The sequence below is a fragment of the Salvelinus namaycush genome, chromosome 8 (assembly GCF_016432855.1).
Source record: "Salvelinus namaycush isolate Seneca chromosome 8, SaNama_1.0, whole genome shotgun sequence".
Lineage (NCBI taxonomy): Eukaryota > Metazoa > Chordata > Actinopteri > Salmoniformes > Salmonidae > Salvelinus > Salvelinus namaycush.
The window spans coordinates 12,409,805-12,436,282 of NC_052314.1; the positions used below are offsets into that span (position 1 = coordinate 12,409,805).

At 46.4% G+C, this 26,478-nt stretch overlaps 1 protein-coding gene across 4 annotated transcripts in view; it reads right to left on the reverse strand.

The window, feature by feature from the left end:
* Positions 1-26,478, reverse strand: part of LOC120052406 (protein MON2 homolog) — a 55,929-nt gene that overhangs the window by 16,897 nt on the left and 12,554 nt on the right. For 2 of the 4 annotated variants that reach the window (XM_038999290.1, XM_038999288.1), the window contains exons 2-22: positions 26,127-26,190; positions 25,772-25,899; positions 18,674-18,805; positions 18,282-18,411; positions 17,642-17,739; positions 15,226-15,351; positions 14,814-15,008; positions 11,488-11,612; positions 11,023-11,162; positions 10,661-10,808; positions 8,594-8,784; positions 8,201-8,282; positions 7,627-7,808; positions 6,285-6,397; positions 4,795-4,899; positions 4,267-4,347; positions 3,903-4,067; positions 3,658-3,759; positions 3,185-3,187; positions 683-793; positions 68-243 (exon numbers count right to left, since the gene is read on the reverse strand). In XM_038999290.1, coding sequence (XP_038855218.1) covers positions 68-243; positions 683-793; positions 3,185-3,187; positions 3,658-3,759; positions 3,903-4,067; positions 4,267-4,347; positions 4,795-4,899; positions 6,285-6,397; positions 7,627-7,808; positions 8,201-8,282; positions 8,594-8,784; positions 10,661-10,808; positions 11,023-11,162; positions 11,488-11,612; positions 14,814-15,008; positions 15,226-15,351; positions 17,642-17,739; positions 18,282-18,411; positions 18,674-18,805; positions 25,772-25,899; positions 26,127-26,190 — 2,597 coding nt within the window. The remainder of the gene's footprint in view (positions 1-67; positions 244-682; positions 794-3,184; positions 3,188-3,657; positions 3,760-3,902; positions 4,068-4,266; positions 4,348-4,794; positions 4,900-6,284; positions 6,398-7,626; positions 7,809-8,200; positions 8,283-8,593; positions 8,785-10,660; positions 10,809-11,022; positions 11,163-11,487; positions 11,613-14,813; positions 15,009-15,225; positions 15,352-17,641; positions 17,740-18,281; positions 18,412-18,673; positions 18,806-25,771; positions 25,900-26,126; positions 26,191-26,478) is intronic. The other 2 variants (XM_038999291.1, XM_038999289.1) reach the window with 1 other exon arrangement.

Here is a 26,478-nt window from a genome sequence, read left to right on the forward strand (position 1 = left end):
ATCTCTGCACCGCTTCAACGTTATCGCTCTTCCCATCTATCCTTTCATCCCTCCCTTGCTCTCTCACCCCTGGTCGTTGCGGATGGCCCCTATTACGCCCAGCACTAAGGGCCAGCCGGGCCCCAGACTGTCCCCTTGGCTCTGGAGGATCTGCAGCACGCTCTCCAGCTGCTTCTGACGGATGTCTGCATGGAGCACGTTGGACAGCTCCTTCAGCGGGTTCAACAACAGGAGCTGCAGCCTCTGACAGAGGGATAGAGGGCAACCAGTGAAGAACAAACACCATTGTAAATACAATCCCTATTTACGTTTATTTAAATGTCTCCATTCCTTTGAAACTTTGCAATGTTTACTGTTTATTTCACATCTGTTTATTATCTATTTCACTTGCGTTGGCAATGTAAACATGTTTCCCATGCCAATAAATTAAAATGGAATTGACAGAGCGTGAGAGAGAGAGATGGGGACAGAGAGAAAGAAAGAGGGCAGGGAGTGTCCTTAAGATCTAAACATGTCAACTATGTGTGGGTGGGTTGGCATGGTGAAGCGGACTAATAGCTAGTCATCTTAACACCTTCCATTGCATTGTAACAGTCTTCCAACTTCTAGACAGGAAATGTTCCAGCATTCCCTGTTTTTGGGTTACTGGGTGAAGATGAGCGAGATGGGATAGTAGTAGTACCTGGTTCTGTGCCAGAGGGGGGTTGTGTTTGTAGGCCAGGCCAGCTTTGATGAGGGAGGTCACAGCCTCAGCCCCCCACTCTCTCATTCTGGCATTGGGGTGCTGGCAGACCTGCAGCAGGGAACAGAGGGTAGGGCACACACACGAGCACGGAGAGGGAGATCAGACATCACACGAGCACGGATAAGGAGATCAGACATCACACGAGCACGGAAAGGGACATCACACGAGCACGGAAAGGGACATCACACGAGTACGGAGAGGGACATCACACGAGCACGGAGAGGGACATCACACGAGCACGGAGATCAGACATCACACGAGCACGGAGAGGGACATCACACGAGCACGGAGATCAGACATCACACGAGCACGGAGAGGGAGATCAGACATCACGGCGGGGGAGAACAGACAGCACGGCGGGGGAGATCAGACAGCATGGAGGGGGAGATCACACAGCACGGAGAGGGAGATCACACAGCACGGAGAGGGAGATCACACAGCACGGAGAGGGAGATCACACAGCACGGAGAGGGAGATCACACAGCACACGATCATGGAGAGGGAGATCACACAGCACACGAGCATGGAGAGGGAGATCACACAGCACACGAGCATGGAGAGGGAGATCACACAGCACACGAGCATGGAGAGGGAGATCACACAGCACACGAACATGGAGAGGGAGATCACACAGTACACTAGCATGGAGAGGGAGAGCACACAGTACACGAACATGGAGAGGGAGAGCACACAGTACACGAACACGGAGAGGGAGATCACACGGTACACGAACACGGAGAGGGAGATCACACGGTAGACGAACACGGAGAGGGAGATCACACGGTAGACAAGCACGGAGAGGGAGAAAGAGGAGAGTGGGGGTAGAGAGAGAGCGAAAGGGATCTGGGTCAGGGGCTGTTCAAACAGTATGTCCACCCAGTGGTTAAAACACTGTATGCCTGTGATGAATTAAATAATGTAATTCCATTTGACAGACACATAATCATGAACGCTGTGGCGAGATCAGCTGGCTTTCAACGAGTTGCATTGTTGCTCACTACACTGGACAGCTACACCAACAGTGATTAAGACGCCATATTAGCCCCATCCTTTACACCCCACAAGTGTCTGTTATATACACGTTGCCCAACATGAAACAAGTATGTGACTTGTCTAGAAAGGCTGGCATATCATTACAGCTGATGTATATATTCAGATGTCTGTATAGCAGTGGTCACCAACCGGTCCATCTCCAAGGCATTCCTAATCAATCACCAAACATTTCTGTACAAAACCCAATGATAAAGCCTTGAGTTCCTATTTAAAAATTTTAAAATGTGCGCTATTGACGGTAGGTGCACTTGATTCAGTAGCCCTAGTGTCCTGGGAAGGCAACGTGTTACCATTTTGAATGATTTCACGAGCCTGAAGGTAGAACTCAGTCTACCCAGCAGGCCCAGAGAGCAAATCTAGTGCACCTATAGGCCTACTGCTGGCCAATCAGATAGCTCAGATCACTGTGTCTGCACAGATTCCTGGAGCCATAGACCGTAACACACAGCAAAGTTCATAATGTGAGATTTCAAAACCATGACGAGAGACTGAATGAATACAGCAAACAGCTGTTTTATGAGTAAGTTCCTGTTTAAGTTGTTATTCAGCACTGTCAACACTTTGTTCAACAGTTTTATAGGCCATAAAATGCATGTTTCGATAAACTTTTATTGCTATTATTTGCGGCTTGTGTCTCTTAATATCGAGGAATATTTCACTTTCTCTGGTCATAGGAGTAACAACATGGTGCATAAGGCAGAAGAAAAGTCATGCAGTGATGCCATCAGCTGGAAGATGGTGAGTCAGGTGAGAGGCAGCCTCACCACTGCTCCCTCCCTCACCTCAGACTGACCATCAGATGCAGGCCATCAGTCCAGTTAAAACATTTTTTTTTAAAGCAAATTATTATGCTCACTCAGCTGTGCCTCAAGAAATACAACAAAGTATCTATTCCAGTGTGATCATATACCTACAATTTTTAAATATAATTTCTAAATAGTCTGAGAAGAACAACATTGGCAGGACAATTCAAGCACAGCCAATATGCAGTGATAATGTATTGGGCCTATAGCCTACTGCACAAACCTAATTGCTACAGAACTGTTTTTAATTGGTTAATGTTGCATAGGATTATGTTTAAGTCGTGTAAAAAAACAACAAAAAAGTAGAATCGAAGCAATAGATCTCAGATTGCTTTTTGACCCAGAAAGTGATCTGTCCTCAGAAAGGGTTGGTGCTGTATAGTATCCATTCAAACAAAAACAGAGTTACAAAAATGCAACTCAAGCGAGGAAATTTAGATCAAACATAACAGCAAAGCAAACATAAATGTGTTGCAAGCTGCACATTGCATACTCTCAGCTCCAACACATTGATTACCAGGCAGAGAGGCACAGGGAATGAGAGCGGAAGCAAATGATTGGGAGGAGACGTTTCCGAGCTTACCTTCTGCAAAACAGACATGGGTTGCAAAAGAGAGGGAGATAGAGAAAAGAGAACGGTTCGTTTCAGACAGACCACACACAACAGGTGTATTACTTTTACTACACAGAGGACAGATGCCACTCAAGGCATTGGAAACGGGGGAGTTACTACCATTACCACGAAATGAAAGGGCTTGAGAAGTATCTATTGAAGTTTTCCCAAAATACCACTTCAATTGACCTGGGTTCAAATACTATTTCAAATATTTTCAAATACTTTCAAAGTTAGCTTGAGCCTGCCTGGAATGTGAGATGGGCAGTTCCAAGTAGTGGGATTATTCTACTGGTCCATTTAAAGCAAGCAAGCTCAATAAAGTACAGATTTGAAATGATAAAAAAATATTATTTGAACCCTGGACTTCACTACCCACCTCTTCCATTATGATGGTATATAAAGGTCTATTGGTGGTCTATAATAGTGAATGGAAGACGTACCTCCAGTAGATGTCCAGTGAGGGGCCTCCATAGGATCTCTATACGGTCCATGTTGACCAGGCCGGTCTCCAGCAGCTTGGCAACAGCAAACAGAGACGGCTCCTGGACACAGGACCAGAACAGAACATATGAGTGACTGGTTTGGTGGATATAAACATTACACATTCAGTAACACAAGGCGGCACATACAGAAGATGGGGATGTCATACGTTGTTGCTCTGGCTACATGCACGTATAGTAGTTACTTTGTTAGTCCCATAGGCCATCTCCACAGCCTCCAGAGAGAGGGAGCACAGTGCGTTGATCAGGTGATGCAGTGACACGTCGTCTAAGTACTGGGAACTCTCAAAGAGCCTAGACAGGATGTTGGCGATGACAGGCAGGTCCGTCATCACAGCCGTGGTCAGCACCTGTAACCAACAGACATCAGAGGAGTCAGGTTTGTCTGTTACTATCCAGCAGAGTCATGTACCTTAGTGTGGTGTCTAGCTTTGAAGGCCGAATAGCCAATGAAACCTTACGGAGGCTGTTGCTAATTGATGCAGAGAATTTAACTAATTACAGTATGACTATGTAAGGCAGGGCGATCGATTTGTGGCTTTGTATTACCGTGCTGGGCCCCTCTACTGCACGACCAGGCTTCAGAGCACCTCCAACCCCAGGCTTCAGACCTAGGATCCACACCAGGTGCTGGGAGAGGAGAGGGAAGGTGGGAGAGAACAGGAAGAGTGGAGTGGTGAGAAAAGTCAGAGTGATTCACTCAGACCACTTCCACTATATAAATCAGAACAAAAATAATATGTTTTTATGAATTGAAATATTTAGGCTTGTCAATATCAACAATAAAAAAATAAAAATCCCAGCTTGGTTATAATACGGTGTAAAATTGTACCAGTGTGTGTGTGTGTGTGTGTGTGTGTGGCAGAGGAGGCTGGTGGGAGGAGCTATAGGAGGACAGGCTTATTGTAATGGCTGGAATTGAATAAATGGAATGGTATCAAACACATCAAACAGGGAAACCACATGTTTGACTGTTCCATCTATTCCATTCCAGCCATTACAATGAGCCTGTCCTCTTATAGCTCCACCCACCAGCCTCCTCTGGTGTGTGGTGGATACAGTATGGTGGAAGTGTACCTGCAGCGTGGCCAGCACCAGCTGCCAGGAGGTTCCCAGCACCGCCCCATGGCAGTGGGCCAGGTTCAACAAGGTCCGCATACACTGGATATTCTTAGCTGTCAGCTGATAGATGGAGAGATGGAGTTATGCAACACTACTGTTTGTATGTGTGAACATCTAACATTTGCTCATACGGTGCCCTCTAGTTGTGGTGTTGTAGTAAATGTTGTGTAGAGGTACACTACATGACCAAAAGTATTTGGACACCTGCTTATCGAACAACTCAGTCCAAAATCATGGGCATTAAAATGGAGTTGGTCCCCTCTTTGCTGCTATAACAGCCTCCACTTCTGGGAAGGCTATCCAATAGATGTTGGAGCATTGATGTGGGGACTTGCTTCCATCCAGCCAGAAGAGCAGGGCACTGATGTTCGGAGATTAGGCATGGCTCGCAGTCGGCGTTCCAATTTATCCCAAAGGTGTTCGAAGGGGTTGAGGTCAGGGCTCTGTGCAGGCCAGTCAAGTTCTTCCACACCGATCAACAAACCATTTCTGTACAGACCTCGCTTTATGCATGGGGACATTGTCATGCTAAAACAGGAAAGGGCCTTCCCCAAAAAGTTGCCACAAAGTTAGAAGCACAGAATCGTCTAGAATGTCTTGTATGCTGTAACGTTAAGATGTCCCTTCACTTGAACTAAGGCGCCTAGTCCGAACCATGAAAAACAGCCCCAGACCATTATTCCTCCTCCACCAAACTTTACAGTTGGCACTATGCATTGGGGAATGTAGCGTTCTCCTGGCATCCTCCAAACCCAGATTCATCCATCAGACTGCCAGATGGTGAAGCGTGATTCATCACTTCAGAGAACGCATTTCCACTGCTTCAGAGTCCAATGGCAGCAAGCTTTACACCACTCCAGCCGATGCTTGGTATTGTGCATGATGATCTTAGCCTTGTGTGAGGCTATTCGGCCATGGAAACCCATTTCATGAAGTTCCCGGCAAACAGTTCGTGTGCCGATGTTGCTTCCAGAGGCAGTTTCAAACTCGGTAGTGTGTTCGAACTGAGGACAGGCGATTTTTACGCTTCAGCACTCGGCGGTCCCGTTCTGTGAGCTTGTGTGGCCTTACCACTTCGCGGCTGAGCCATTGTTGCTCCTAGACGTTTCCACTTCACAATAACAGTACTTACAGTTGACCAGGGCAGCTCTAGAAGGGCAGAAATTTTACGAACTGACTTGTTGGAAAGATGGCATCCTGTGACGGTGCCACGTTGAAAGTCACTGAGCTCTTCAGTAAGGCCATTCTACTGCCAATATTTGTCTATGGAGATTGCATGACTCTGTGCTCAATTTGATACACCTGTCAGCGATGTGAGTGGCTGAAATAGCCGAAATCACTAATTTGAAGGTGTGTCCACAAACACTAAATACACAAAAGTATCTTACCACCACAGTGGCCTTTAGATGTGGTGTTGTGGTAATGTTGTGTAGAGGTAATCTTACCACTACGGTGCCTTGGGGCTGTACAGAGAGAGGCTGTCCCACAGCCACCACCTGCTGATGAGACTCACTGGAGGAACTGATGATCTGAACACTCTGGCCCTGGATGGAGTAGGCTAAGGAGGACAGGAGAAAACACCTTTTATTTGAGTCCACAACAAAAGTAATGATCACAAGGACCAAATCTTTTGGAGGTCCAAAAATAGATTTAGACTCCTTGGTCCACGACGACTTCGTTATTTTCTCTTCTTCATGATGTACCTCACAGGCAGGCAGACAGACAGAGGCAGACACCCCTGATAATAATAACACACAACGTCAGGCATTTCCATGTATATACTTCACTGAGTGACAAGCCAGCTACATGCTACAGAGACTTGATTTATTAACTCCCTAGCAAACATCGATCCTGCTGAAGCCATTTTGCAAGCTCGATCTATCACAGCAAATATGCAAATAGTGTGTGTGTGTGAGACTGTGACCTCCCCGACACATTAATCTTGGTGTTACTAATTAGAGGGAACAAGAAAACAGTTGAGGCCCAGCCAGGGTTAATGACATAAAAGTGGGGCATCACAGTGGTTAGTATGGAGATCACACAGCCAGGGCTAGAGCTTCACACTCTCACAAACGTATACAGAGAGACTTGGGGTGAAAAGCGCATTAAGTGTACAAATAAACAACTAACTACCACCGGCTTATCAAGTTCCTCAGAGGCACGTATGTATAATTATCACAGAGCTGATGTAGCAAAGCCATGAGGGAAGACTGCTATGAACGCACACAAACATACGCTCTCACACATGCATGCACCCACCACCCCCACGCAGGGTACTGACGTACACGCGCCAGTGTTTCCCCTAGACATTTTTGGAGGGTGCGTGGTAGTGGCCTTGGCCAATGGCGCGGTTTTAGAGGCTGTCTTCTTAGCTGCAGAGACAAAATGTTGCTGTTTTAAAGCTAATTTCTTGCACTTCTACACATTTTGCCACAGAGCGGCGAGAGAATATTTTCAGTTTTAAAGCAAATTCCCTTAAATTCTACACATTTTGTCATGGCTTATGCCTTGTTCTTATGCTATCGGACTTAAACATTACAACAAAATCATTGGAGGTCCCATGGCATCACATTTTTTGAATTTTAGATTCTCCCTGACTGTCTAGTTTTCATGTTGGTGATTATTAGTTCTCACAGATGATCTTATTTAAAAGTATATAGCGCCATTATATTTTCTATATACTTGATATCTTGTTTTAGTGGTTTAAGTTTACACTGAAAACGTTTTACCTTCCCAAATGTTTAGTAAAAACGTTTTTGCAGTGTTGGTTTAGCATCCACGACTGACCCTTGTTGTTAAGGTTGGCTGTATTACTGCTGAGGACAGTCAGGGCGTAGTGTGGGGGCAGCGAGGCCTTGCAGATGGCTGTGATGAAGGCGTCGCGGGGCGTCACAAGGCCCAGGCGACCACACAGCGCCGCCACGGTCAGCTCCGCCTTCAGGATGCTCTCTGTCGCCGTCTCATCTGTACTGGAAGGGGACGAGACAGAGGGGGTTATGGGTTTGGAACAAACGTTTATGATGGCCTAACTGCCGCAACGTCTTCACTTTTTGCAGCGGTAAAAAAAATATCAGAAAACCGTTTAATCTGCAGACCCCTTACACAGCAATTTATGTCTAGGGACCATAGTTGCTGGGCACAGTAGTTTCAATAACTTTTGTTGCTCCTGAACTTAACACTGACCTTGAGTTTCCCCTGTCAAACTATCAAGTTACTTTGAGGGGATACTAAATACATTTGAGAGGATACTAAATACATTTACTTTGAGGGGATACTAAATACATTTGAGAGGATACTAAATACATTTGAGGGGATACTAAATCCATTTACTTTGAGGTGATCTATAAGAAGGGTTGTTTACCTGGCGTCCAGCAGGAGAGAGAGGGCAGCCAGTAGACCACACCAACACGTACTGACCATCTCCTCCCAGACCAGATGGGCCCCTGACAGAGAAACAGCAGTTAGCAACAGAGTGGAAAAGCAATATACATTTGTACAGATATCTATATTTAAAAATTCTACATAAGCTTTTGAATAAGGATGACAACAGAGTGCATCACTGTGGTAAGCCTACATTGATAAACTCCCTTAGGAAGTGTAGGTACTGGATTGGCCACTAGAGGTCAGAAAAGTGCTTCAAAGTTCAAGATTTGCACACCTACAGAATGTCAAGCTAAGATTCAGCACTTTCTGTAGGCCCAGAGAAGCCCCCCGGTCCTAACCCCTGACCCTCATCCCCCTCCCCTCTCTTCACCAGGCTCAGGCTGGGTGTTCTGGTCTGGGTTGGCCTCTCTGCGTACAGCCGCCTCCTCCTCCTCCTTGGCCAATTCTCTCTCTATCATGGAAGTGATGCCTCGGACCAGGTCCAGCAGGGCGCTGAAGGCCACAGACATAGCATAACCCTCTGGGATAGACGGGGGCTCCACCTTGTCCAACATCTCCAGACTGGCGGAGGAAGAGAGAGTAATTATGTGAATGAGTGTGTGTTAGTGTGTGTGCAGATGCTGAGAACCACTTCTCTACCCTGCTGAGTCGCATGAATGTGCGTATATTACATCAAAGGGGCTGCGTGCAATCACTGTTGTTCAGCTCCTACTAACAAACTATTTTTCACTGGACTGCTGCTTATATTAAACACCTGCAGGATCAGCTATCCCTGACCATTTGATCTTGTATTAAACCCCTGCAGGATCAGCTGTCCCTGGCCATTTGTTCTTGTATTAAACACCTGCAGGATCAGCTGTCCCTGGCCATTTGTTCTTGTGTTAAACACCTGCAGGATCAGCTGTCCCTGGCCATTTGTTCTTGTATTAAACACCTGCAGGATCAGCTGTCCCTGGCCATTTGTTCTTGTATTAAACACCTGCAGGATCAGCTGTCCCTGACCATTTGTTCTTGTATTAAACACCTGCAGGATCAGCTGTCCCTGACCATTTGTTCTTGTATTAAACACCTGCAGGATCAGCTGTCCCTGACCATTTGTTCTTGTATTAAACACCTGCAGGATCAGCTGTCCCTGGCCATTTGTTCTTGTATTAAACACCTGCAGGATCAGCTGTCCCTGACCATTTGTTCTTGTATTAAACCCCTGCAGGATCAGCTGTCCCTGACCATTTGTTCTTGTATTAAACACCTGCAGGATCAGCTGTCCCTGGCCATTTGTTCTTGTATTAAACACCTGCAGGATCAGCTGTCCCTGACCATTTGTTCTTGTATTAAACACCTGCAGGATCAGCTGTCCCTGACCATTTGTTCTTGTATTAAACCCCTGCAGGATCAGCTGTCCCTGACCATTTGTTCTTGTATTAAACCCCTGCAGGATCAGCTGTCCCTGACCATTTGTTCTTGTATTAAACCCCTGCAGGATCAGCTGTCCCTGGCCATTTGTTCTTGTATTAAACACCTGCAGGATCAGCTGTCCCTGACCATTTGATCTTGTATTAAACCCCTGCAGGATCAGCTGTCCCTGACCATTTGTTCTTGTATTAAACACCTGCAGGATCAGCTGTCCCTGGCCATTTGTTCTTGTATTAAACACCTGCAGGATCAGCTGTCTCTGACCATTTGTTCTTGTATTAAACACCTGCAGGATCAGCTGTCCCTGGCCATTTGTTCTTGTATTAAACACCTGCAGGATCAGCTGTCCCTGACCATTTGTTCTTGTATTAAACACCTGCAGGATCAGCTGTCCCTGGCCATTTGTTCTTGTATTAAACACCTGCAGGATCAGCTGTCCCTGACCATTTGTTCTTGTATTAAACCCCTGCAGGATCAGCTGTCCCTGGCCATTTGTCCATTACAGAAACACAATGTTGAGGTAGATGTTGACTGACAACTCTAACAACTCTTTCTCCAGCATCAACAAACCAGCTTCTATAACATAAAAACAGCAGCATTGTTTCATCTCCTCATAATTACAGCCAACAGATGCTACCCACTCCCTCGCATTTTCAGCTCTACGATAGTTAAAAATAGCGAATGTGTCCACTCTGGTCTTGGCACATGCTCTCTAGCCAGCAGCGTGCAGATACAGTGCAGCTAGGTGCAGATAGAGTGCAGCTAGGTGCAGATAGAGTGCAGCTAGGTGCAGATACAGTGCAGCTAGGTGCAGATACAGTGCAGCTAGGTGCAGATACAGTGCAGCTAGGTGCAGATACAGTGCAGCTAGGTGCAGATACAGTGCAGCTAGGTTCAGATACAGTGCAGCTAGGTTCAGATACAGTGCAGCTAGGTTCAGATACAGTGCAGCTAGGTTCAGATTTCTATCTAGACAGCAATAGCTAGATATCTAGTGGGTGTGTGTATATATATTACTACTGACTAGGTAGCCTTGGCGCTGCCCTGTACACTGACGGTCATGAGGGGGATCCAGGTACCGCGGTACTCAAAGGCAGCCTGTGTGGTTAGACTCCCACCCTGACCTCCTGCTCCTGGACCCCCCTGGGCAGCCCCCTGGGCCCCTGACCCACCTAGGGAGGGGGACAGAGAGATTAGGGAGAGAGAGGAGTAAAAAGAGTGGGCTGTTAGTGTTGGGTTGGAACAAAAGCCTGCACCCTGCAGACCACACTCTCCTGTACCCTCTTGAGTTGACTACTCCTATCCTAGACTCCTTCCTTTACCTCACCATAAGTCCCACTACATTATATGTCAAAAGCTATAACACGAAAGGTCAACACTACTGACCGGTGGAAGCGTTGGTAGCAGCAGGGTTTCCTGTGTTGAGGACAATAAAGAGGGACTGGATGAAGGAGCCCAGAGCATTGACGATGTCCCTGAACACCTTGGTGGAGTGCTGCTTCATGTCATAGGACAAGCAGAAAGACCTGGGTGAACAGGGGGAGAGGGGGAGATGAAGGGAGTTGGAAAAGTGGATGGGAGGTTGGGTAGAACATAGAATCTAATAATAATAATTTAGCGGGTGATTATATTTGTCCTTTTACACACATGCACAAGCATGTATTATATGCATGTGTGAAATGGAAATGTTTTTCTGCAAATCCCAACTCCCCCTGAGACACCCTTGGAGAGTGGGGGTCATGGCCAGGGTCAGCCATTATCAACGGCGATACGTTGAAGTTATGTGGTAAGTTTAGTGATGAGGGTGTGTGTGTGTAGGGTAAAGTCAGTGTGTGCGCTCCTCCTACTCACCGTAGCAGGTGTGGCTGTACACACAGCCTGTGGACTGACTCCACGGCCACAGCTCTAAGCCACTGAGGCTTCTCTCCATCCAAGAACTTCACCAGCAGAGACAGGAAGATCTCACACTCTGTCACCTACAGCAACACAGACAAACACACACCTCAGCTCCCCAAGCTAACTATCCACACATTTCTGGCTCTACAATAAGACAACAGGATTTGTGGAAAATTGGAATTTCAACTCACTTCCTAAATTGAAATGGACTTGACCCTAACTATAGTTCCTGCCTTGGCTCTCACCACTAATCAAATCAAATGAAACGTATTTATATAGCCCTTCTTACATCAGCTGATATCTCAAAGTGCTGTACAGAAACCCAGCCTAAAACCCCAAACAGCAAGCAATGCAGGTGTAGAAGCACGGTGGCTAGGAAAATGTCCCTAGATAGGCCAAAACCTAGGAAGAAACCTAGAGAGGAACCAGGCTATGAGGGGTGGCCAGTCCTCTTCTGGCTGTGCCGGGTGGAGATTATAACAGAACATGGCCAAGATGTTCAAATGTTCATAAATGAACAGCATGGTCAAATAATAATAATCACAGTAGTTGTCGAGGGTGCAACAAGTCAGCACCTCAGGAGTAAATGTCAGTTGGCTTTTCATAGCCAATCATTGAGAGTATCTCTACCGCTCCTGCTGTCTCTAGAGAGTTGAAAACAGCAGGTCTGGGACAGACTGTAGTTGTGTTTGATGTAGGTACAGAGAACACAGTACTTGGTAGTAGTAGACTGCTTCGATCACGTGGATTGGGATATGTTCCGCATTGTGTCCAACAACAACATTGACGAATACGCTGAGTCGGTGAGCGAGTTCATTAGAAAGTGCATCGGGGATGTCGTACCCATAGCAACTATTAAAACATTCCCAAACCAGAAACCGTTGATTGATGGCAGCATTCGCGCAAAACTGAAAGCGCGAACCACTGCTTTTAACCAGGGCAAGGTGACCGGAAACATGACCGAATACAAACAGTGTAGCTATTCCCTCCGCAAGGCAATCAAATAAGCTAAGCGTCAGTACAGAGACAAAGTAGAGTTGCAATTCAACGGCTCAAACACAAGAGGTATGTGGCAGGGTCTCCAGCCAATCACGGATTACAAAAAGAAAACCAGCCCCGTCGCGGACCAGGATGTCTTGCTCCCAGACAGACTAAATAACTTCTTTGCTCGCTTTGAGGACAATACAGTGCCACTGACATGGCCCGCTACCAAAACCTGCGGACTCTCCTTCACTGCAGCCGACGTGAGTAAAACATTTAAACGTGTTAACCCTCGCAAGGCTGCAGGCCCAGACGGCATCCCCAGCCGCGTCCTCAGAGCATGCGCAGACCAGCTGGCTGGTGTGTTTACGGACATATTCAATCAATCCTTATCCCAGTCTGGTGTTCCCACATGCTTCAAGAGGGCCACCATTGTTCCTGTTCCCAAGAAAGCTAAGGTAACTGAGCTAAACGACTACCGCCCCGTAGCACTCACTTCCGTCATCATGAAGTGCTTTGAGAGACTAGTCAAGGACCATATCACCTCCACCCTACCTGACACCCTCGACCCACTCCAATTTGCTTACCGCCCCAATAGGTCCACAGACGACACAATCGCAACCACACTGCACACTGCCCTAACCCATCTGGACAAGAGGAATACCTATGTGAGAATGCTGTTCGTCGACTACAGCTCAACATTTAACACCATAGTACCCTCCAAACTCGTCATCAAGCTCGAGACCCTGGGTCTCGACCCCGCCCTGTGCAACTGGGTACTGGACTTCCTGACGGGCCGCCCCCAGGTGGTGAGGGTAGGTAACAACATCTCCACCCCGCTGATCCTCAACACTGGGGCCCCACAAGGGTGCGTTCTGAGCCCTCTCCTGTACTCCCTGTTCACCCACGACTGCGTGGCCATGCACGCCTCCAACTCAATCATCAAGTTTGCAGACAACACTACAGTGGAAGGCTTGATTACCAACAACGACGAGACGGCCTACAGGGAGGAGGTGAGGGCCCTCGGAGTGTGGTGTCAGGAAAATAACCTCACACTCAACGTCAACAAAACAAAGGAGATGATTTAGGACTTCAGGAAACAGCAGAGGGAGCACCCCCCTATCCACATCGACGGGACAGTAGTGGAGAGGGTAGTAAGTTTTAAGTTCCTCGTACACATCACGGACAAAATGAATTGGTCCACCCACACAGACAGCGTTGTGAAGAAGGCGCAGCAGCGCCTCTTCAACCTCAGGAGGCTGAAGAAATTTGGCTTGTCACCAAAAACACTCACAAACTTTCACAGATGCACAATCAAGAGCATCCTGTCGGGCTGTATCACCGCCTGGTACGGCAACTGCTCCGCCCACAACCGTAAGGCTCTCCAGAGGGTAGTGAGGTCTGCACAACGCATCACTGGGGGCAAACTACCTGCCCTCCAGGACACCTACACCACCCGATGTCACAGGAAGGCCATAAAGATCACCAAGGACAACAACCACCCGAGCCACTGCCTGTTCACCCCGCTATCATCCAGAAGGCGAGGTCAGTACAGGTGCATCAAAGCAGGGACCGAGAGACTGAAAAACAGCTTCTATCTCAATGCCATCAGACTGTTAAACAGCCACCACTAACATTGAGTGGCTGCTGCCAACATACTGACTCAACTCCAGCTCACTTTAATAATGAAAATTTATCAAAAATGTATCACTAGCCACTTTAAACAATGCCACTTAATATAATGTATATGTATATACTGTACTCTATATCATCTACCGCATCTTGCCATCTTTATGTAATACATGTATCACTAGCCACTTTAAACTATGCACTTTTATGTTTACATACCTTACATTGCTCATCTCATATGTATATACTGTACTCAATACCATCTACTGCATCTTGCCTATGCCGTTCTGTACCATCACTCATTCATATATCTTTATGTACATATTCTTTATCCCTTTACACTTGTGTGTATAAGGTAGTAGTTGTGGAATTGTTAGGTTAGATTACTCGTTGGTTATTACTGCATTGTCGGAACTAGAAGCACAAGCATTTTGCTACACTCGCATTAACATCTGCTAACCATGTGTATGTGACAAATAAAATTTGATAGATAGCTGTAACTGACTCTCACCAGTAGGCTGTAGAAGTGTTTGATAACCACAGAGACTCACCAGTAGGCTGTAGAAGTGTTTGATAACCACAGAGACTCACCAGTAGGCTGTAGAAGTGTTTGATAACCACAGAGACTCACCAGTAGGCTGTAGAAGTGTTTGATAACCACAGAGACTCACCAGTAGGCTGTAGAAGTGTTTGATGAGCACAGATACCACTCTGAGCAGCCTCATGCAGATGGGGAAGTAGGGTTTTTCTACAGGGGCTGGGGAGGCGGCGCTGCTGTTGCCTTGACGGAACTTGATGTTGGGGGAGAACAGCTTGATGACCAGCGGACACACACGCTCCTTCAGCAGGAAGCTGAACTCCTGGTGCTACACGGGGGTCAGAGGTTAGAGGGCAATCCCCCACAGAGTTGGGGATCACAGTACAAATACAAGACACCTACAGTGAGATGAGATGTTGTATTGTATTCTATTTCAATGCAGATAAAAATTGATTGTGTTGTATTGCACCATACTTTACTGCATCATATTGTATTAAGTTGTATTGCATTGTACAGTACAGCATTATACTTTACTGTGTATTCACCTGCAGGAAGACCCCAGGGAAGTCATTGAGGACCGACTCCAGGAGCTCCAGACCAAACGTCCGTGTCATCTCTGTCATCCCTACCAGCCAGTAGGGGGCATCAGCATTTACTAGCTGACACAGGTCCTGGAGGGACAAACGGAAATGGGGATGTAGACATAGGACAGCTGGCGACAGCTACTAGCATTGCCTCTGTGATACAGTCTGGAAGTATGGGCTGTACACATCTTATGACAGCATGGCTGTTTCATTCCACAAAATTGTTCCCTCCCTTACCCTTTTCCACCCCTCGCTTCCCCTCCCTCACCCCTTCCCTCCCTTCCCCCGTCCCCTCCCTCTCCCTTCTCCTCGTCCCTCCCTTCCCCAACACTCATTCCCTCACCCCTTCCCTCGTTGCCTCACCCACCCCTTCCCTCGTTCCCTCACCCACCCCTTCCCTCGTTCCCTCACCCCTCATTCTCGCCGTTCCCCTAGCCCTACCCCTTCCCTCATTCCACCCCTTTCCCCTACCCTCATTCCACCCCTTCCCTCGTTCCCTCACCCACCCCTTCCCCCGTTCCCCTTCCTCTCGTTCCCCCTCGTTCCCTCCCTTCCCCTAGCCCTACCCCTTCCCTCATTCCACCCCTTTCCCCTACCCTCATTCCACCCCTTCCCTCGTTCCCTCACCCACCCCTTCCCCCGTTCCCCTTCCTCTCGTTCCCCCTCGTTCCCTCCCTTCCCCTAGCCCTACCCCTTCCCTCATTCCCCCCTACCCCTTCCCTCATTCCCCCCACCCTCATTCCACCCCTTTCCCCTAGCCTCATTCCACCCCTTCCCTCATTCCCCTACCCCTTCCCTCATTTCCACCCCTACCCTCATCCCTTCCCGCATTCCCACCTACCCCTTCCCTCATTCCCCCCCTTCCCCCACCTTGTTCCCCCCTTCCCTCACCTCGTTCCCTCCCCCTTCCCCTTCCAACATTCCCCCCTACCCCTCCCCTTGTTCCCTCTACCCCTCACCTCGTTCCCCCCTACCCCACACCTCGTTCCCCCCCTTTCCCTCACCCCGTTCCCCCCTTCCCTCATTCCTCCCTACCCCTTCCCCCCTTCCCTCACATCGTTCCCCCCCTACCCCTTCCCTCAAGCCCCTACCCCTTCCCTCGTTCCCTCATTTCCCCCTACCCCTTCCTGTGTTCCCCCCCTCCCCCACCTCGTTCCCCCCTTCCCTCACCTTGTTCCCTACCCCCGTTCCCCCACCTTCCCTCCCCCCTTCCCCTTCCAACATTCCCCCCTACCCCTCACCTCGTTCCCCCCTTCCCACACCTCGTTCCACCCTTCCCTCACCCTTCCCTACCCTCGTTCCCCCCTTCCCTCACCCTTCCCTCATTCCCCCCTTCCCTCATTCCCCCTTCCCTCATCTCGTTCCCCCCCTACCCCTTCCCCCACTTCCCTTCCCTCGTTCCCCCACTTCCCTTCCCTCGTTCCCCCACTTCCCTTCCCTCGTTCCCCCATTCCCCCCTACCTTCATTTCCCCCTACCCCTTCCCGTGTTCCCCCCCTTCCCTACCCTCGTTCCCACCTCCTCCTCCTCGTTCCCCCCTTCCCTACCCTCGTTCTCTCATTCCCTCCTACCCCTTCCCCTACCTTAATTTCCCCCTACCCCTTCCCGTGTCCCCCCCCTTCCACCCCCCCCTTCCCTCACCTCGCTCCCCCCTTCCCTCACCTCGTTCCCTACCCCCGTTCCCCCACCTTCCCTCCCCCCTACCCTTCCAACATTCCTCCCTACCCCTTCCCTCACCCCTTCCCTCACCTCGTTACCCCCCCTACCCCTTCCCTCATTCCCCTACCCCTTCCCTCATTTCCCCCCTTCCCTCACCTCGTTCCCCCCTTCCCTACCCTCGTTCCCTCATTCCCCCCTACCCCTTCCCCTACCTTTATTTCCCCCTACCCCTTCCCGTGTTCCCCCCCTTCCCTCACCCTTCCCTACCCTCGTTCCCCCTTCCTCTACCCCTTCCCTCATTCCTCCCTACCCCTTCCCCCCTTCCTTCCCTCACCTCGTTCCCCCTACCCCTTCCCCCATTCTCTTCCCTCACCCCGCTCCCTACCTTCGTTCCCCCCCTACCCTCGTTCCCCCTACCCCTTCCCCTACCTTCATTTCCTCCTACCCGTGTTCCCCCCCTTCCCTCACCTCGTACCCTCCCTTGCCCTCGTACCCTCCCTTGCCCTCGTACCCTCCCTTGCCCCCGCACCCTCCCTTGCCCCCGCACCCTCCCTTGCCCTCGTACCCTCCCTTGCCCTGGCCCTCGTTCCCTCCCTTGCCCTGGCCCTCCCATACCTATTTTACTCTACCCTAGCTACACCGCCTCTACTGATGGGAGAGAGGGTGAATGTTGGGTACAGTGAGAGGTATGGAGGACTGTCTCCACCTGGTGGACGTACCTGGAACAGCATGTAGGCGTCTTTAGCACTGGGCCTCAGGGTGCTGACAGACCTCCGGTTAGTGTTACCCTGGACTGGAGGAGGCTGGTCCACGATGTCTGGAGGAGAGGGAAGGGGGCAGAGGAGAGAGACAACTTTAGAAACAGCTGTGGCTACAAGCCTGGAGAGATCAATCTCTCATCAAACAATAACAAACAAACACTCTCAGAAAAGACCCGTCCAAAACCTACCTCAAGAGGGAAAAGTCCCTCATTTAAATTGTGATTTCCAATCCCAGTGATACTAAGACGTAGAGTGGAAAGACAGCAGTGTGAAAACTAAAGGGGCCAAACCAGAACCTCAACAAGTCATGTTGTATTCACTGAAGTCATGGGATAAGGAGTTTTAGGCAATCCAAGGAGAAACAAACACCCTTCCCTTCCTCTGTGGCATGGTCAAAGTTAGAGGAAAAGAGGAGGGTTGGAGAGAGGAAGTGGGATGCTAGAATACTGATGTAAAGTTCTGTGGCAGCAACCTCCACCTTTCATCCAAAGTGTACACTTGCGCACTTCCCTTTGTGGATCTAACAATGACTCAACTCTGAATCAATGGCCAAAAGAAAGTCCGGGAACTCCATTTCCCATGAGCACTCTGCTCTGACCTTTGAAGCGCTCGTCCTCCGCGACCATCCTCTCGAATACCACGGTGACGACTTGTCTGACGGTGGCGGCGGCTGTGTTGTTGGTGATGTTGTCCTTGGTGAAGTGCAGACGGAAACACAGCACGATGGCCTGGAAGGGTGACACAGGCTCTGTTACAATATCCAGCCTAACATAGCCTGCCACCAAGAATCAAGACATGTACTGGGGAATACATTCTAAGTGGTATGCTAGTATGAACATCGGAACGTAGTCAGATTTACTAAGGCACACACCTGGATTAACATGTACGTGGAAACCAACTCCCTGGGCAATATGAGACGTGTTTGGGACACAGCATGTACAATCTGACTGTACTGTGAATATATAAAAGTGTCTGCTGAGTGTACGGTACCTTGGACAGGACTTGGTCATGTACCACTGTGTTGGTGGTGAGCAGCACTAGGACAGTCTGCAGCAGCTTCAGTTCCTCCAGCCCGTTCTCCATCAACTGCCACAGCATGTTAATGATGTTCCCTGCTGCAGCCTGATGAACACACACAACACATGGTTAGACTTGTAGCCTACTTGTACACCCAGGAGGCAGCGACAGTCACAATGTACTGGAATGTGACAGAACAGAGGAAGTGAGAGGAGCTCTAGAGGTCACAGACATGTACACACAGATACACAGACACAGGGCAGCAGCCGACCGGACCAGCCAACACCACATCAGGGTCAGGGAGTCACATTGGCATTCTTTCAGCCAAACACAGCCACTGTGGCACTCCAGTGACATTGGCTTAATACCAACACCACCCCCTTAACCCTCCACCTTCGTTAACCTGTCTGGCACCGGGGTTCCGCTAGCGGAACTCCTCCCACATTCCACTGAAAAGGCAGAGCGCGAAATTATTATTATTATTTTTTTTAGAAATATTTAACTTTCACACATTAACAAGTCCAATACAGCAAATGAAAGATACACATCTTGTGAATCCAGTCAACATGTCCGATTTTTAAAATGTTTTACAGCGAAAACACCACATATATTTATGTTAGCTCACCACCAAATACAAAAAAGGACAGACATTTTTCACAGCCCAGATAGCATGCACAAAGCCAACCTAACTAACCAAGAACCAACCAAACTAACCAAGAAACAACTTCATCAGATGACAGTCTTATAACATGTTATACAATAAATCTATGTTTTGTTCGAAAAATTTGCATATTTGAGGTATAAATCAGTTTTACATTGCAGCTACCATCACAGCTACCGTCAGAAATAGCACCGAAGCAGCCAGAGTAATTACAGACACCAACGTCAAATACCTAAATACTCATCATAAAACATTTCTGAAAAATCGATGGTGTACAGCAAATTAAAGACAAACATCTTGTGAATCCAGCCAATATTTCCGATTTTTTAATTGTTTTACAGCGAAAACACAATATAGCATTATATTAGCTTACTACAATAGCCTACCACACTACCGCATTCATTCATCAAGGCACGTTAGCGATAGCAATAGGCACGTTAGCGATAGCGAATAAACCAGCAAAAGATATTAATTTTCACTAACCTTCATAAACCTTCATCAGATGACAGTCCTATAACATCAGGTTATACATACACTTATGTTTTGTTCGAAAATGTGCATATTTAGAGCTGAAATCAGAGGTTATACATTGTGCTAACGTAGCATCTTTTTCCCAGAATGTGCGGATATTTTTACGACACTCAACTATTCTGACCAAATAACTATTCATAAACGTTACTAGAAAATACATGTTGTATAGGAAATTATATACACTAGTTCTTAATGCAATCGCCGTGTTAGAATTCTAAAAATAACTTCATTACAACATCCAGCTTAGTTATAGCGAGAGCGTGCCCAAAATCTGGGCGCAAACTACTATTTCACATGTTCGACAGATATATGAAATAGCATCATAAAATGGGTCCTACTTTTGATGATCTTCCATCAGAATGTTGTACAAGGGGTCCTTTGTCCAGAACAATCGTTGTTTGGTTTTAGAATGTCCTCTTCTCCAGTCAATTAGCATGGAAAGCTAGCAAAGTAGCGCGAAGCTCTCTTTCCTGAACAAAGGCACACAACGCAACACGCCTAACGTCCCGAATAAATTTCAATAATCTAATAAAACTATATTGAAAAAACATACTTTACGATGATATTGTCACATTTATCAAATAAAATCAAAGCCGGAGATATTAGTCGTCTATAACGACAGCTTTTCAGAAGGCAATACCAGGTCCCTTCTCGCGCTCTCCAGAAAACAGGAAACTGGTGACACGTCATGCCGAGAGCTTTTATTCGACCCCAGATCAAGTTATACACTCCATTTCTTCTCTCACTGCCTGTCGACATCTAGTGGAAGACGTATGAAGTGCATGTATACTAATAAATATCAAGGACATTTATAGGCAGGCCCTAGAACAGAGCATCGATTTCAGATTTTCCACTTCCTGTCAGGAAGTTTGCTGCAAAATGAGTTCTGTTTTACTCACAGATATAATTCAAACGGTTTTAGAAACTAGAGAGTGTTTTCTATCCAATAGTAATAATAATATGCATATTGTACGAGCAAGAATTGAGTACGAGGCCGTTTAAATTGGGCACGATTTTCCCCCAAAGTGAAAACAGCGCCCTCTGTCCTCAACAGGTTAACAACGATCCCGCGAATCTCATCAAGTCGGAGTGGTGTCCAGTTTTCACTAGATACACAGCCACAAAGTCAAAATTTGGCTATATCATAAAAATTGTCTTAATTTAAGGTTAAGGTCAGACCTAAGGTTAGCAGTGCGGCAAGGGTTAAGGTTTGGTTTAAAATCTGATTTTAAGATAAATTGTAGAAATAGGCACGATTTATTACTTTGTGGCTGTGTTAACTATTGAGGAATGTGGCATCCCAATTCAACCTTGAGCGAGGCATAGTGGCTTTTCAGCACTCTAATTGGCACACCAAATGAAGCGAATCGAGTTGCTAACGAGTGGTACTCAAAACTCCCATGAAGCTCTGCGACCCGAGGCTAGAAAGTTGCTTCAGGAAAGATGGCTGACAAAAATACTAGGATGGAAGCAAACGTAAGAAATAACTTCATGCTAAAAAAATGTACAGTTAAGAGGAATATGTTGTTAGTTAATGTAGAGAAATGATTAGGCCTATGCATGTGTCATAAAGGTAATTTACAACAAAAAAAAGCTAAAGCATTTACTGAAAATGTTAGGTACAATTGTGAAAGCTTGCCTTGCTGTTCATAAAAAAAGATTTAAAAGTCAATCACTTGCCATTGCTCTTTATTGTAGTAATGTTAGAGATTGAAGCTACAGTGCCACCAGAATATGTTCATACCCCTGGACTTACTGCACATTTTGTTGGGGCGGCAGGTAGCCTAGTGGTTAGAGTGTTGAGCCAGTAACCGAAAGGTTGCTAGATCGAATCCCGAGCTGACAAAAATCTGTCGTTCTGCCTCTGAACAAGGCAGTTCCTAGGCCGTCATTGTAAATAAGAATTTGTTCTTAACTGACTTGCCTAGTTAAATAAAGGTTAAAAAATAAACATTTGTTACAGCTGTTATCTTAAAATATATATATTTTTTTACTTCACAATGTCATATTGATAAGCAATTCCAGTGTATATTTGGTCTTGTGTTTTAGGATACTGTCGTGCTGAAAGGTGAATTTGTCTCCCAGTGTCTGTTGGAAAGCAGACAACCAGGTTTTCCTCTAGGATTTTGCCTGTGCTTAGCTTAATTCCACTTCTTTGCATCCAAAAAACTCCCTAGTCCTTGCCGATGACAAGCATACCCATAACATAACGCAGCCACCACCATGGTTGAAAATTTGAAGTGATGTGTTGTGTTTGTCCCAAACATAGCGCTTTGTATTCAAGACAAAGTCAATTTCTTTGCCTAATTTGAGCAGTTTTACTTCAGTGCCTTATTGCAAACAGGATGCATGTTTTGGAATAAATTTATTCTGTACAGGCTTCCTTCTTTTCACTCTGTTATTTAGGTTAGTATTGTGGAGTAACTACAATGTTGTTGATCCATCCTCAGATTTCTCCTATCAAAGCCATTAAACTCTAACTGCTTTAAAGTCATCATTGGCGTCATGGTGAAATCCCTGAGAGGTTTCCTTCCTATCCAGCAATGGAGTTAGGAAGGACGCCTGTATCTTTGTAGTGATTGGGTGTATTGATACACCAACCAAAGTGTAAATAACTTAACCATGCTCAAAGGGATATTCAAAGTGTGCTCTATTTAAAAAAAATGCTTTTTTACACATCTACCAATAGATGACCTTCTTTGTGAGGAACTGAAAAACCTTCCTGGTCTTTGTGGTTGAATCTGTGTTTGAAATGCACTGCTCAACTGAGGGACCTTACAGATAATTGTATGTGGGGTAGAGATGAGTCATTCCAAAATCATGTTATACACTATTATCCCACACTGAGTGAGTCCAGGCAACTTATTATGTGACTTGTTAAGTATATTTTTACTACTGAACTTATTTAGGCTTGCCATAATGCAAGCCTGGGTTGTTTAATTATTGACTCAAGACATTTCATATTTAATGAATTACCAAAAAAATTCTATAAACATAATTCCACGTTGACATTAGTGGGTAAGCCAGTGACGCAACATTTCAATTTAATCCATTTTAAATTCAGGCTGTAACAACAAAATGTGGAAAAAGTCAAGAGATGTGAATACTTTCTGAAGGCACTGTACACTACAGTATATGCCATGCAATGCAGCTGAAATAACATATTTAACCTCTACATAGACATATTTGATATGGGCAGAAAGCTTTAACAATAATTTATCTAACTGCACTGTCCAATTTACAGTAGCTATTACAGTGAAATGCCATGCTATTGTTTGAGGAGAGTGCACAGTTATGAACTTAAAAATGTATTAATAATCCAATTAGGCACATTTGGGCAGTCTTGATACAACATTTTGAACAGAAATACAATGGTTCATTGGATCAGTCTAAAACTTTGCACATACACTGCTGCCATCTAGTGGCCAAAATCTAAACTGCGCCTAGATTCCTAAGTCATATATTGGCCTTTCTCTTGCATTTCAAAAGATGGAACCAAAAAACAAAAAAAACATATTTTCTTTGTATTATCTTTTACCAGATCTAATGTATTATATTGTCCTACAGTAATTTCACATTCTCACAAACTTCAAATTGTTTCCTTTCAAATGGTGTCAAGAATATGCATATCCTTGCTTCAGGTCCAGAGCTACAGGCAGTTAGATTTGGGCATGTCATTTTAGACGAAAATTGAAAAAAAGAGTCCAAACCTTCAGAGGTTTTTAAGTATTTTCTTGCTTATTGTGTAGTAGAGGATAAAATAAGTGGGCCAATTTTAGTGGCCTGTCCCTGACTACAGCTGTCGCTGTAAATGTCCCCAATTAGCCCTCAAAAATAAAAAAGCAACATGTAAAATTGAGGCTGATATTTCAATAATCAAAAACGCTGTATCCAATCAGATTTGCATGTCAAAATTCTGTCCATCCCTGTACCAAACTCATTTGCTCCTGTGTCTTTACCACAGACCTTTTATGAGAGCGTTTGATCAGAGATACATTGTAACCACCACATGAACAACCATGGCCAGGAAGAGCATTCAACAGCATAGGCTACCAAACTGGGGTGATTCTGAAATGACCTTTCGGCTCAGATTAAGAAAACTGTAGGGTGATTATCCATTTCTGAATTTTAATTAAAACAAGTATTTGAAGGACTATAACGAAAATGTACAGTATAGTTAAATATAGTTCCATGAGATCGGTTTGTTAAAAATGTTGTGCAGCTAGATATCCCCCACCTCTAACTAAATATTAGTTCAGAACAGTGGTTGAAACTTTTTTACAATGCTTCCACTGGTTAATCATTCATCTTTAATCCCCAAGAAAATGCATAAAATGACTGAGTGAAGGGAAATGCGACTGTTACATGTCAAACTGCTATTATGGAATGAAAGTCCTGACTTCAGTACTACTCCACATTGAACCACAACCAGAGGATTGGTACATTATGGGCACATTGTTATTTGGCTGTTTTCATTTGGTAAGTACTGTACGTATTTGTTGCATGAGAAATATAAGGAAAGCTATTATCGCCGCCAGTGGAGTGAAAACAAGGCTCGACGTCATTGAATTGCGTGGTAGGCTATCCTTCGGCGGCTTCTGATGTACGTGAGTGACGTCCCATTCCCTAGGGTTATTCATCTCTCCCTACCTCTAGTTGCTCCGTTTGAGTGCCACTCCCCCACCGAGGGACACTTGAAAACGAGGGGGAGGGCTAAGGCGGGGGTATTGGGATTGAGCCATTGTCCTCGTGTCACTTCCTGAGGTCAGAACAACTCTGCAGAACTCGTACACAACCAGTGAAACTGGGGGAAGTTGAGTTTGAAGAAAGAACCTGTTCTTCAGAAGGCAAAACCAACACTTTTCACTCACATAAAACATCACATATAATCAATATCGTGGTAGCTTGGTTCCTCTTCCCCATCCCAGTAGTTAAGCCCTGGGCTTACAGACAAACAGAGATAGAGCGGAGGCGCTGGAGTGTGGCAGAAAGCCTCTGTTGAAAGGCTACAAACAGGGAGACTGCTGATATCATGTAAACACAACCAGCCAGCCAGTCAGGCTGTACACAGTCAGTCAGCCAGGAAGGTAGGGTGTACACAGTCAGTCAGCCAGCCAGCCAATCAGGAAGGCAGGGTGTACACATTCAGTCAGGCAGGGAGTGAATTAGCCAGGGTGTTCTTATTCACACAGTAGGCCTGGCTGGCTAGGTGGTCAGTGGTCAGTAAGGTGTCGCTGCTAACACCAGGCAGATCAAGGCCATTGTCAGGGAAGGCCAGTCACAATAGCCTGTGTTCCATGTTGAGGTGTAGGGGTTAAAGGGCCAGTCACAATAGCCTGTGTTCCATGTTGAAGTGTAGGGGTTAAAGGGCCAGTCACAATAGCCTGTGTTCCATGTTGAGGTGTAGGGGTTAAAGGGCCAGTCACAATAGCCTGTGTTCCATGTTGAGGTGTAGGGGTTAAAGGGCCAGTCACAATAGCCTGTGTTCCATGTTGAGGTGTAGGGGTTAAAGGGCCAGTCACAATAGCCTGTGTTCCATGTTGAGGTGTAGGGGTTAAAGGGCCAGTCACAATAGCCTGTGTTCCATGTTGAGGTGTAGGGGTTAAAGGGCCAGTCACAATAGCCTGGGCTCCATATTGAGGTGCAGCAAGCAGTTCTACAGAGATGAGGCTTTGCACTGCAATGTGAAGCCTAAAGTAGATCTCTCACCCTCTCAGTGAGAGATACTGGCACTACTGAATGTAAAGTAGTAGAAGCCCAGACAGGATCATCATAACGTTCTCCCACTGCCCTGACTTCAAATGTATGCCTTACATCCAGACCAATTTCCTTAGAATGAAAGCATATCACTCTTTTGTTAGTGGTCCTGTGTTCCTCACCTCAGACACCACCTCGTGGGACATGAGTCTCTGGATAGCAGCCAGACACAGCTGGGTGATCTTGGGCTCCTTGGTGCCACAGCCCATCAGGAACGGCTGGACCACCTCCGAGCTGTTCTCCTTCAGAGCTAAAGAGGAGACAAATCATGGGCATGCAGTTAACACATTAGACAGCTGTTCTAAAACAAACATCTACAATAAGACTACTCTGTTAGAATGCATCCTCCTTTCCTTAGCTTGTTTTAAAGGGGTCTAATCACTGTTCTGTATGTGATTGGATATTGGCTCAGCCAAAACATCGCTCACAAACAAACAAACACAAGGCATAAGAGTGTCCCCTCCCTCAATCACTCACTTGCCAAGATGTCTGAATTCCTCGCAGCGATGGTCTTGATCTTGACTATCCCAGACTCAGCAGCCTAGAAAAGCACAGAACAGAGACACATTAAGTTTCCATTTACTGTACCTATACATTCCTTATGATAAGACAGCTGACGATACGTTACCACCTCTATATGCACTGTTAGAACTGAGGTAGACGTCTCCTAGTCCTTATTAATGATCCTCAAGGCCAGACACACTAATCAGTTAACCTTGAGTTACCGGAGAGGAGACCCTGGGAGCCATAGTGATTTCTCTTGTGTGGAGCTCTGTTGCCTGACATAGTGAGATCATGCTGTGCTTTCAGCAGTCTACAGAGGTCTAGA